General features: G+C 32.9%; 1 protein-coding gene across 1 annotated transcript in view; it reads left to right on the forward strand.

Annotated features, from left to right (window-relative positions):
* The first annotated feature begins 548 nt into the window (after positions 1 to 548).
* Positions 549 to 13933, forward strand: part of LOC127831451 (uncharacterized) — a 35062-nt gene continuing 21677 nt past the window's right edge. The window contains exons 1-3 of the mRNA XM_052356434.1: positions 549 to 612; positions 2330 to 2443; positions 9957 to 10088. Coding sequence (XP_052212394.1) covers positions 549 to 612; positions 2330 to 2443; positions 9957 to 10088 — 310 coding nt within the window. The remainder of the gene's footprint in view (positions 613 to 2329; positions 2444 to 9956; positions 10089 to 13933) is intronic.

Genomic DNA, 13933 nt, shown 5'->3' on the forward strand with positions numbered 1-13933 from the left:
ACATGTGCCCGAAACTAAATTGGCATAATGCAATAGGTTAAACATCTGCCTTGCTCGCTTGCGGCCCCAGACCTATGTTCATCTATGCACCCTTATGTCGACAGCTGGACAGATGGCCGTCGTGCAGTTGCTATATATAGTGTCTATAATGAAGGCAATATACATTGAGCACAAAGATCTTATTACTTACTTAGGTAAGTTTTGCATGCCGCTTTCGTAAAACATATCGAATATAGGCATGCTGATACGAGGATTATATATAATGCTGTTATTTGAATATCATAATATACACAACAACAAAGCATCATGTGTGTAAAAGTCGATAAAAAAGGGGTGATCCATATTGGTTTGTTTATAATTAAAAATTTAATAGTGCAAACAAAATTCTTCTGAATTGTAGTTACTTACGGGCTGCATTTATGTTTTAAATTTCTGGTTTGAAAACATGCAATGAACTGTATTTAACCGTCAAATGTAAACGATATTTTATGTTTCAACAAGATTTTTTAGTATTGACTATTTTCAGGAGAAGACATATAATATTCAAAATGGAATCATTTCTCGTGGGTCTCATGATGCTATCAGTAGTCATTTCGGCAAAAGCGGAAGAAAGTGAGTTTTTCATTATAATTATAAATTCTCGTTAAAAATACATAAACATAATTTTCTGACAAACATATTTAAAAACAGGTTAAAACCGACGAAAACTAGTTTGCAGATAGCATTCATTGCTTCAATTACACTAGTGTAAATTGCGAAATAATTTTTATATAAAATATATGTATACTTAATTATGTTTAGGGCCATGCATTGGCGAGAATGGCATAGAATACGCGCACGGTGCGTCGTTCATTAACAACGACGGTTGTAACAGGTGCTTCTGTGCTGACGGAAATATAGGATGCACGATGATGCTATGTGCACCACCGCCGCCTCAAGGAGGCAAGTAATCATTTTAAACAAACTTTCATTGCCAAAATGTGTTCATTTGTACTAACACATATAACGGTTGCATTCATTAATCAAGTGGTAATACGAAATCATGTATTTAAAATTTGTATATTTGAGGAGAACGAGTCCTTGAAAGTCAACGGTTCCGTGATAAAGTAGCACTATTTTGAAGGGATGTATATGTTGTTGGCATATATATATATATATATATATATAATAAAACGCTTTTATTAAATTTGCCGTAGCTTTTGACCTCTCGGTCTTCTTCAGCGGCATTAATTTGTGAAGCATATCATGTTTAGCTGAAGTGACGTTATATTATTGAACGTTACATTGCGCGCAATTTTTATTAGTCTTTTGTGTTTAGTCCATATGGTTTGAACTTCCTCAATTTACGCTTCCAAAGTTGGTCGATGGTCTTCTGGTACTCGTCCGATCCATTTAATTTTTCGAGTCCCATGACCCGGAAGTCCGCGACGCTGTGGCCGTTTGTGTAAAAGTGCTCGGCAACCGGGTCATTGTGTCGAGTCCGTATCCGGGACAGGTTAAGGGGATTTCGCTGGTACAGGGTATCTCCCGTTTCCCCTACGTATACAAAGGTCTTACATCGTTCGCAGTGTACAGCGTAGACTACATTGGTGGATTTGTAGGTGACCTCGTTCCGCACATTGTAGCTTTTGCCGGTGGTATCGCTGAACTTTTCGGCCTCCATCATGTACGGCAAAAGCTACAATGTGCGGAGCGAGGTCACCTGCAAATCCATCAATGTAGTCTACGCTGTACACTGCGAACGATGTAAGACCTTTGTATACGTAGGGGAAACGGGAGATATGGTTCTATTGACAAGTTAAACCTCTTTAAATGTGTTTATCTCCTTAATCAATTTTATAAATGTATCAATGTAGGAGAATTTAATCCGATAAAACAGCTATAACATCACTTCAATTATCATTATCTAGCTTAACTTAAACAATATTGTTTAATCTCGTAAATATAAAAGCAAGCTTTGGTATTAAAATCAAGTATTTGTATTGCATGTTTTATTGTCTACTGGTCTACATATGACCCGTTATAAATTGTTTATGTGTCATTGTGGCTCTCAAAAAGCGTCTGTATCTCTGATATGTCTATGAAAATATATTATAATTATTTTTGTAAACCGGTAGTATAGTTTGAGACGTTGTTTTACATCGTATTTTAATAATGCTGTTCTTGTGAGTACTTTCTTTTTTTTAAATAGGAAGTTGATCATTTCAATAAAAAGCAGACATGGTTTCGAAAATCTTCATTAGTTTAATGTTATTACTTAGCATATGTATTTGAAGTAAAATATACATTTACAATATTTAAAGTACTTATTATATTTGTCTGATTTCAGTTTGCGAGTATAACGGAAACCAATACAATGCCGGCGACAGCTTCATGAATGCCGACGGCTGTAACACATGCGTGTGTGGGAAAAACGGGATTGCGGCGTGCACAATGAAGTTATGTTAGCTATAATAGCCTGTGGAAAAACAAACAGATACAATAATGACGTGTTAATATTTACCATATGTTTACTTGTATGTAACTTTATATTACCCTTTCATAAAGCAAATATTAATACTCTATTTTCATCGGTAAGTCATGCTTAATGAACTAAATATACACACGAGATTCAATCATGGCTGTTTATTGTGGACGATATATTATTTATGAATGTATACTTATGCATGTCATATTTACAACTATATTTGGTATATTAATCAATGTATTTGTGTGTTTTTTTATATAAAAACCAGTTAAAACTCTTGCATCATCCGTTTTCAATCCAGTTGGCAATGTGAAATATGTTTTTTGTGTCAAATAAACTCAAAAATCTGAAAGCGCACAATAAGCTTATACGTTTCTCGTGAAAATATGTATATACAATTACTCCCGAAAATAAAAATCCATCATACACCGAAGCAACAAATACTCTGAATTTTATGATCACATACTGTTACCCCACTCTAGTAGCAAACTAGTAAACTAGTACATGAACAAAAACATAATAAATACGCACGATATAACCGTACAAAATTCATTAAACATTTCATGATGACGTACACATTGCTTTACACAAGTCTATATGCGAAACCATTTAATTGTATTCAAATTCGCGCATCCGTATTCTTGAAAACTGTTCAGTCACCACGTTAACCTCTTAAAAGAAAACGGACTAACTTTAATACAGTTTTTAGAACAGCCAACAAGGAATATTCGAGTGAAAATGTATTACACTATGATATCTTGTAATCCGATGTTCAAGGCACTACACAAGATTAAAACGGGAGCCTCTCAATGCAGCGACGGAATAGTTCAAATGTGTATGTAGATTTATGTTTTGATTAGTTTTTTAAAAAAGAATTGCATTTCTCCAATACCGGGCGCGAGCGCGTCATTGCCAATGTACATACAACTGGGTAAAACGGAGTCTTAAAAGAGATTTCTCTGATACAAAGCATTGATAAAATCTTTTTCACATTGGCTTAGGCATAGAATAAAATTGATGAATGGCAGACCGATTTTTGCTTTGGATATTATACAGTATATTATGTATTTAAATGGGAGCTTATTGAATAAAGCTGTGTAAGTAAAATCAAATGTGCCTATGCATCTCAAAATACCACAAAAGGACCTTATCAAATAAAGGGACGCAACAAGCAAGATATCATGATACTTATCTTAGGAATTGTTGTCACTTTTTCTGATGAATAGATTGAATGGGATATTTTCAAATGGCAAGTCATTTTCAATAGCAATCGTAGTAATTATGGCGACGATGAAGCGAATAGTCTCGAGATACAGACGGGTACCACACTCACGATTAAGTGGGATGTATGCCTTCTCTGCAAATATAGCGGCAAGAATAAATCGTAAAAATCGTAAACACATTAATTGTATAAATTGCTGTGCGTTACGTTCTTACGCGTTTTTTATGAAGCTGTAGCTTGGGAATCCATGTACATGGATTTGTGTTTTCGCTTTACGATTTATTTTACCTTCCTCAGACGAATTTTTCTAAGACAAAATAAGTTTCCGTACTCTATATAATAAAAAATATGCCTAATTGTACAAAGTAAAAATAAATTTTAATATTTCAAGCAATAAATGTGTCTTGGGATGATTTGTTGGATTTGTTAAAATGGTAGTTTAATCAAATTCTGATTGTAGACAATATAAATAAAATCCCAATATAGCACCATATTTTCACGTTTTGCATTTTAAAAACGGATTGAAACCATGAAGCACCTGAATAATTTCGTGATAGACTGTTACAGATAAGTATACGGTAATTTATAACAAGCCATCATTGTCTGCTAGGAAATCGAGTAAGAACGACGAATTAACATTCTTCCGGTTCTGCGAAACTTCAAAACCAACGCTAAAGACTTACGCCACACTGGCATAATGTTATGGGTTCGAGAAAAACTTTTTTTATTCACGGCGTAAATCTTGTTTACTGTTGTATTATAAACATTTCGTGGATCATTTACAATTATTGTTTAAGTGTTAGATATATACATTGTTTTATTCTTTTTTGAAGTTAATTTATTTTAAGTGTTTTCTTTAACGGTACAATTATATATAGATTTTTTTCTCAAATATCTGCAAAATTCCTCGATGCATATTTTTACACTTACGTTTGCACACACAACCTGTACAAATAGGTTTCGAGTAATAAACAATAAGATGATTTCGCTCCTATAACTGAGGTATTTTTGGCTTGCCATTTATCATGTCAATTTAAAACCGATGTCATAGATTACATAGAAAACAAAACAAATCATTTGTGAGGATATTCATGATTTTAAACGGTACGTGATAATATCCATTAAAAAAGGTTATCAAAAGTTGTTTCACCCTATGGTCTTCTTTTGTGTATGCATTTGTAACTACTAGCTTTGATATTCAACTGTTGTGGTATTGAAAAAAATTGATTACCTGCAATATAAACAACGTCGACCACATTTGCATTGATCTCGAAGACTTGGGGCAAAGTTTCTGTCGTGGCAAAAAAACTGAACCAAAACAAAACCATAAACACTGCTCCTCCTCACTAAAACATTGAAATGCGCGAACAATTTTTAATCGAAAGTATTGTGTTAATAGATGATATGCCGCATGTGAATTACAAGACTGTTTAAAACACAAATTACAACATGTGAGAAGTAAAGTTTCTATTTCTTTTAATTATCGAAACATGTTACACATAATTCAATTTAATGATTTAAAATTTGTATGATGACGTTTATTATAAATATTGCTATTTTAACATGAAGTTCAATTTAATATGTAAGACATAAATTATTACCTACATCATTTTTTTTCTTGATCATTTCTCATAAGGAAAAATATAGAAAACTGATCGCTGAAATAATAATTGTCGTTAGGAGTATGACCGTACTATCAGATAACTCACCCTGAATACAATGCAAATCAAAGATGTATCTTGATTTTAAATGTTTTGAGTTGTTAATATATCCCATCGGTTCTTTAATATCCAACAATTGCAAACATATGTTACACTACCGACTTTTTCTTAATGAGTATTGTACTGTATATTAAGTAGCGTCGCTTGAAGCACAAAGCATATTTTACAAACTTTACAGATAACTGTTATTTTGTTTTGGTCAAAAAAGTTACATACTGTATAACAAAACTAAATATATGATAAAGTTTTGATACGTTGCGTTAATGCTTACGGGCTTGGCGACCTTTTTTTACTTTAAATAAACTGTACATCATCATTTGTAAATACAATATGTTGCACTATTTAACTCTATTTTAAACACGCCTGTCAATGGCCTGTCCCTTTAAGCTGATGTATTCACATATACTTTGAACACAAATTAATCATGATATACGACACAAAGACTAATATGTTTGTTTGTAATATGTGTTCGCGTTCATTTAATTAAATTGTTTACAGCTTAATGGGCGACGGAAAAAGATGTCCCTGTATCCTAGGAGAACAACAACGTCATCGTTAAATACACATGAAACATGTTATGCCAACGAAAAGTAGGTTTTATGGAAAACCGTTAATCTGCCTTGATTGATTTCAATTTCAAACGACGCTTATGCTTATGAAATTATTTAAATTTTGAGTGTCCATCAATGATTACTTTTGAGACAAAGTTATATTAAGATCTTTCATTCATAGCCGTTTTTGTAAACTTTTGGAAATAATGCTTATCGTATTTTATTATTTAATTTTATGTCCAACACTTTATAATAAATTGGTGCATTTTAATAACGCACGACTATACATGTTCAATATAAAAACGTTTAATTATCGTTATTGGTATCCTTAAGTACGCCCCACAAACATATCAGCTTTTAAAATTCTCCCATATAGTATAATATAGTATAGGTCAGAGGCGTATTTAGGTGGGGGCTGGGGGCTTAAGCCCCCCCCCCCACCCCAGCTGGCTGGCAAGATACGATATCTTTAAAATGAGCCCCTAACAGTTTCAATCCACTTGTGTATTTCTTGTCATATGCCCCTAATTAAGCCATAAACAGCTGTCCATTTGTGTGATACGACCCCAGGCATGTGTACAGACGATCTAACCTTCGCCATCTAAACAGCACGCATCATTGACTGTAACTTATAAACTGCGCTATTTGATTAGCTGAAGGAGATACATTTAACTAATGAAATTCATCGATACATTTAGCTATAGGTAAACTTATGGGACTTGTGAAAAACAAAATTTCAAATTGCAGCAATTAAAGAGTTAAGACGAACGCAATGGACAATCATCATTAATTTTTCGGTAAGTTTCTTTGATGAAGTTCAATAGGTAAATGTTTTCAAATGTCTGCCAAATGGGTCTTGCGAAAAACAATATTTTAATTTGTAGCAATTAAAGAGTTTAGACGAATGCAATGGACAATCATCATTAATTTTTCTGTAAGTTTCTTTGATTTATTTAATCGGTATAAGCTCTTGAGAGTGATAATCCTTTTGAGTAACAAGTTATTGCTAGTGAAATTCAACAGCACACTTAATGAATGGTAATTTTTATTTTTTATATATTTTTTTACAAATTGGGTTTACTGCTTTGATGTTCATCCATATTGTTTAAATTAAAAAGGACTCACAAATGAAGAATAAATTTGCTAGTATGAAACTAAATCATTTAAATAGGAGGTCCACCCATCTAACACTGTTCAAATATTTATTGATAAAGGCTTAAGTGGTTTGAAAGACATTTGATTTACCCTGTGTATAATAGGTATACACAAAGTTACTACATTACATTTGCATCGCGAAATACTGTATTTTAGTTGAATAACAAATTTTACAAAACATGCATATATGACCACAAAGAACACATAGAGTTGATCAATTATCGTATGTAGACGTACTTCTTTTTCAATTGTGTACTAATAAACACCACGACGCATACCAACTGTGTATTTGTAAGTTAGTTGAATGACATTTTAGCTTATGCTTTGTATCAATGATAAAACGATTAACTTAAGCGTTTGTTTTTGTTTCAGATCAAGGAAGCAACCATTTTATATTATTGATTGTGATAAGAATATAAACATTATATTGGAGTTATTGCAAAGATTTACTCCGTTATGCAATATAAACTACTAGGTTTAGTTTATACTGTAAATGTACAAAGGGAATATTGATATTTTATTAATATTTTATTGATTTTTGTAAATAATTTTATATTGGGCCGAACGCGTGGTATTATAAATTAGCCAATATCATTGTTCAGGTTGTGTATACGTGTATAGTGATAAGCTGTTACTACATGTACGCTTAAATGAAAATGAGTATGAGTTTGAAAATGTTTAATCATGTATGTCGCTGCAGGGTCGGTTATAAATTGTTTAATTTATTAATATAGAATAGTATATGACAGAAGAGTTCCGTCTGCTACGTTTTGGTTATGTTTAAACTAGTACTAAAAATCCATATATAATCATATACACATAGAAAAAACATTATTATAGATGAACAGAACAGGACAGAAAGTTTGTTCATGTAACTTGAACAATTCCAATGCATCTTTATAAATACACATCTGACAATATTTAAGTTATAAGCACATGCACAGTAATGCGTTATAGCCATAAACACGAAATTCGCCTCTGTCAGCGTTATATGAACTGTAAACAATTGTGTTTTAGCGAAAAGCAATGCATGATTTTTTAATCGGTTCAAGGTCTAACTTATATTCATGAACTCAAAGTAAAATAATTCCATGCTATGTGAGTTTTTTTTATATAGTTTTTGTTTTATCTGCAAGAGGAAGAAATCTAAATATTTGCAATTTCGTATTAAAATGACTCATTGTGACTCAGTTTACAATATGGAAACAGATGTACCATATTGTTACGATATGTCATATATTTTCCCGAAGCTAAACGATCATTAACGTAAAGGTGCTCTCAGTGCCTAAACGTACAATTCGATCCCCATTGATGTGTTATTTAAGGCACAGTAAGCATCGATCACAAGCAAGCGTTTCCTATAAATACTGTCAAAATTATCAAGTTTTATTCATTCAACATACAACTGATCCAACTGACAGGGGTAAGTTTCAATTCTACTTGTGTAAATTCAATGAAACTATAAGCTCGTCAATAAATGTATTGAAGTGTTAGTAGATTTCAAATTTCAATTATAACTAAAGTTTCAAAAATGAACAACAGCCGCTGCTTATCTGAACCAAAAAGGACATGAAATTAACTGAAATAAATGTACCGGTACATTACCTAAATGTTGGTACATAATTCATATAAGATACAATTTTGTAAATAGCTTTGTTTGAAGATGCTTGATATTACATTTTATTGTTATCATCAATGTTCTTATCTCAGATAAGCTTGGAGATACATTTAATCAAAGATGCGATCCATTATTGCAGCATTAAGCCACCCGTTTCTATGAGTTAACTCTTTCAGTGCTGGAACTGAATTTTGAAGGCCTTTGCAAACAGTTTGTATCCAGATGATATGCAACAGAACGTGGCGTCTCATCAGGATCCAAACTGTTTGCTATTCTGATAGTATTCTTTGAAAAAAAAGAAGAAAATGCTATTTTTTTAAATTAAGCAGACAACATTTTAGCAGACGACAATTTTTCCAGCATGCAAAGGGTTAATGTGTTTATGTGTTTTGTTTCAGGATACAACGTCAACTATTCATCATGAAAGCAACACTTTCTTGTATCGTGATTATGTATGTCGTCGTTTCGGTGGCGATAGCTGATGTGGGTAAGTTTGAACTTATGAACAATATTGTTTATTAACGCATGATTATTGTATGATGATGTTTCCATTAATATGATATGTTTTTACATACAAGTTATCACATGTACAGAATTGCTAGTTCTCTGTCATTTGCAGGCTCCATTTAAGTGATTGGCCATTGGTGTTTTACATTTTACATGTTAAATTGTTTAATGGGAAACTTTCACATCAATGCATTATAATTACATCATAACTCCATACATGGCACGTTAGTTTGCAAATGGTTTGACCTGCATAGTAAATTATCAATTCATTGTTCTATATTCTGCAGTAACCAAGAAAATATATTACACAACAGCAGCGATAATTATTGATTTGTTTCGATTTAACTTTTTCAAGAAGTGGATAATACAGTTTATATTATCAATAAAATTAATTAATTAATTACGTTAACCATTATAGTAATTATATAATAATACACTCGTAGTACTCGCCATGGCGTACAGTTCATACTCGTTAACAGTTCATAATTTTGTGGATATGCAGTCCGCTGGCAACCATAAAGCCACGGGTTCGATCCTAACCGTGTTTGCGTCTTTGATATCTCTCTAAAGTACACCATGAACTGGTTCAACCCAGGAAATCTTCTCGAGTATGTTTCAGCGCTTTAGGCTTCGATGTAATCAAGCTAATTTAAATATTGTAACGCAATCGTATAACCTGTTAGTAGGCATGTTTATCATGGTTTATCATGTTTAGGGTCTTGTAATGGCCGTCTGAAGGAATACCCTAACGGCTCAGTGTTCCTGGACCAAGACTGCAACAAGTGCCATTGTATAAATGGAAACATAATTTGCACGATCATGGATGGATGTGAGGTGACTCCGGGAGGTGAGTCCATAAGAGATTAATATGCAGCATTATACTGCCACTATGAGGTCGATTAGAGATTGATATGGAGGTGAGTCGATTAGAGATTAATATGAGGATGAGTCGATTAGAGATTAATATGCCGCATTGTACTGCCACTATGAGGTCGATTAGAGATTAATATGGAAATGAGTCGAATAGAGATTAATATGCAGCATTGTACTGCCATTATGAGGTCGATTAGAGATTAATATGAAGGTGAGTCGATCAGAGATCAATATGGGGCCGTTTCATACACGATCGCACGACAATGCTAACTTACGAGAGCATTGTGTAATCTTAATAAGTAGACGAACGAGCTCGCCATGCTCGTCAAATATTTACGGCTTTTGAGATGCCAATGTAATTAATTAAGTACTGGAAATTTATAATCATATGATAATGGCTTAAGCAATTATGTATCTTCGAAAAATGTATCGTATCGTAAAAGTGTACTACGATGTTTATTTAAACGGTCCCCTGCAGCCTTGTGCTGCCACAATGAGCGTAGTAGTTAAATATAAGCTTCATGCTTACAGATAATTTCCGACTTAAAGTGCAATTATGTTAATTGAACTGATAACAGTCAGGACTTTGGCATGAACTCTAATGGAGTAACGTTTACTTATGAGTGTCCTTCAACAGGACGTACTCGTACATATTCATGTTTGGCAGTTTGACCGGCAATCTGTTAAAATAATATATCATAAGCACGACCTGAAAACTCAATTGAATGCATTACTGTGGAAAACTTTTAATATTTCTCACAGTGAAAACTTACGCTATTTAGGTTGATGGTTATCAGATTTGCTTTCATTTATGTTTTTTTAATTGAACATATTTCACTTGCCGTATGAGATAATTCCCATTTACATAAACATGGCATGATAAATGGTGAGCTATTAACAGGTCTGCATGTGACATGTACATGTATACGCCCAGCTCGTATAGGTCCAGGTGCTTGTTCATATATGCTTATACAGTCTTGTTCCTGTACAAACGTATCAGTAAACATATTTGGCCACGTTTCTTACGATATACGTTTAGCAGTACAAGTAGGATATTAGTCATTAGATGAAACGTTAAGCTTACATCCTCCTGATTTTAGTGTGCCGATTCAACGGTAACACATTCGATGTCGGCGAAAGAATCGGGCATCCGGACGACTGCATCACATGCAAATGTAAAGAGGACGGCAATTTGCTCTGCACCTTGACCTGTGACCTGTGAGCAGCCATAGATCTATTAATCACTACGACTTCACTAACTTTCTAATAGTATTGTTATAAGCTAATGTTAAGGCATATGTGATCTTTTAAGTCAAAATAGTAAAATTAGTTCATCATTGGCAGGAATCTGAAGTTAATTTTCATTTCTTAAGCTAATAGTAATTGTACTTAATTAATAGTATTTGGTCTGTAAAATAAAGTTTGTCAAGTGGAATAAACTGCACAATATGTTCCCATTGTTTATTTATTGAATGTTGTTGTTGATTTGTATCCACTCCTTTAAACTGCTAATACATTCTACCATAACTTCTACCAAAACGGCGTTTTTTTTTAATGTATCATTTATTTTCTGGTACCTAAAGTAATCCGACGAATTTACAAGATAACACTTCAATTTACTGTTTCAAAATTTGGTAACATTCAGGGACTTGCATGTCATGTAAACTGTTGTTTATTTCATGAGGTCTGTCGTTTCAAATAATCTAAAGTCACTGCTACAGCCTCAGTCTATCTGCTGATATAAGATGGGAGTTAGCGGATGAGGCGTGTAGATAGAGAAGAACAGGTTACGGTCCTATCGTTTTGTAATATAGCAGGCGAGGCTTAGAATAATATAGCTGCGAGGCTTTATTTTATTCTAAGCCTCGCCTGATATATTACAAAAAATGGGACAGTAAACTGTTGTTCTGTTTATCATACCACATTTTCCTAAAAAATCTGCAAAACAATCCATTTTTTATATTTAAAATGTACGCTGCTTTTGCTGATCCGGCTTTTTACACGTTGACATATATATAGCAACGGCGTTTGAATAGTCGACACGAATAATCGCTTATTTTAAACATCGTATAGAGAAAAAAAGTTGTTTGCACTACGAATAGGAAGAGTACACCCGCTTTAATTATAAACGTCTTGAATTGGAGATCAGGAATTGACTGCAGTGACAAATTTAATCGAACAACACACTTCACCGAATAGTTTGGAGACGCCATTTTGGAGATGTTTATTAAGATTGACATTTTGATGATCGTGTCAATATCGTGTTAAATCGTTAGTTAAAATAGTTGAGGATACTCATACAGTAATCATTTGTCTTGACTTTCTGTGCAACACTTTCGGGTACAATGACTGTATCGATATTTAATATTTATTGTCCCATTGATGACGTTATTTAACTTCTGTTGTGCGGGCTGTGGTGATAAAAAAAAGTTTTCGTGATTTATGACTTTAAACTAGACTAACATGTATGCGTTCTTGGTATCAAATTCTTTGCTTTGTTGAACCTGATTCATGTTGATAGAAATTGTTGACTTACTTGAAAATCCCACGTAACTCCAAACATTGACTGATATAAGAACTTCCTGTTGACCATGATATAAAAATATATAAGGCACCGTTATATGAGGCAGTTATCAATGCGGTGGTACGATAAGGGGTTTTATCATCCCGAATTAAGGTACATTACTGCCTACCACAGTAGTACTGTTAGGTTAACCCATTTATGCCTAGCGTCTAGTAAAAAGGCCTTGACAAACAGCGTAGACACAGATGAGACGCCGCATGCAACACCATGAACAGACAGAAAAGTGCCCTTTATTTGAGGTGCATTTCAGAACTTATCTGAATAGTTTGCCTCATGCACAGCACTTACATTTCAATTACAAATTATTTTACATTTATACACTCAGATGAGATTTTTGTATAGACTTGATAAACGCTTATGGATTCTGTCACTGATGTTGAAAAAAACAAAAGAACAAAAACTTTCCCTTAAAAAAACGCTAACATTGTTTATACGTTCTGCCAGTTAATACTCAACGCCTAAGGCCGATAATGAAAACAGGTGAAATTTGTTTGAAATATATTTACAAAACCATAAATAATACATAAACAAATATCTTCTATTTAGGTTAAAGTTGATAACAAAAATGTATCAGTCTACATAATTTGTTATAATTCAAAACCTGTTTGATAATAATACCGAACACGATTACTACCGTATTCTTGACTAAACTTTTTGGTATCCGATATGCTGCCGATAAGTCTTAACTTGAATAGTTTAACCTCACGCACATCGTTATTGTTGAGTATCGCAGTAGTCGAATTGATTCTGAACGCCTTTTTAAGAAAATGTAGCATTTTTCTTGTAATCCCCCATTCAGCAATATGTAAATTTCGAAACGTTAATTGAATCAACAAATCATCACGATCATCGCATTAATGAATTCATGCGAATGAATATTAATAGATAAAAATATTTCTACTACTCTTTTCACAATCTTTAATTGTATTTTTTCCAACGCATTTCAATACCGTTTTGAAACTTTAACTTTTGACACTGAGTCCAGATTCGTTTTTGCGTTTAAACGGTTTTTAAAGGAAAGCAATAAAAAGAAAGGGAACATTTGTTTTTAAACATTAAATGGAGGAGTTTTAATCATGTTAACCATGTTAATGATAAAAAGGAATAAATAAATATAAATAAATTAATAAATATATATAAACATACATAAATATGAATAAATATTAAATATATTATTTATAATATATAAAAATATATAATGTCTTCATTAATGTATATATGTATATATATATATA

Source organism: Dreissena polymorpha, chromosome 5 (genome assembly GCF_020536995.1).
Source record: "Dreissena polymorpha isolate Duluth1 chromosome 5, UMN_Dpol_1.0, whole genome shotgun sequence".
NCBI lineage: Eukaryota > Metazoa > Mollusca > Bivalvia > Myida > Dreissenidae > Dreissena > Dreissena polymorpha.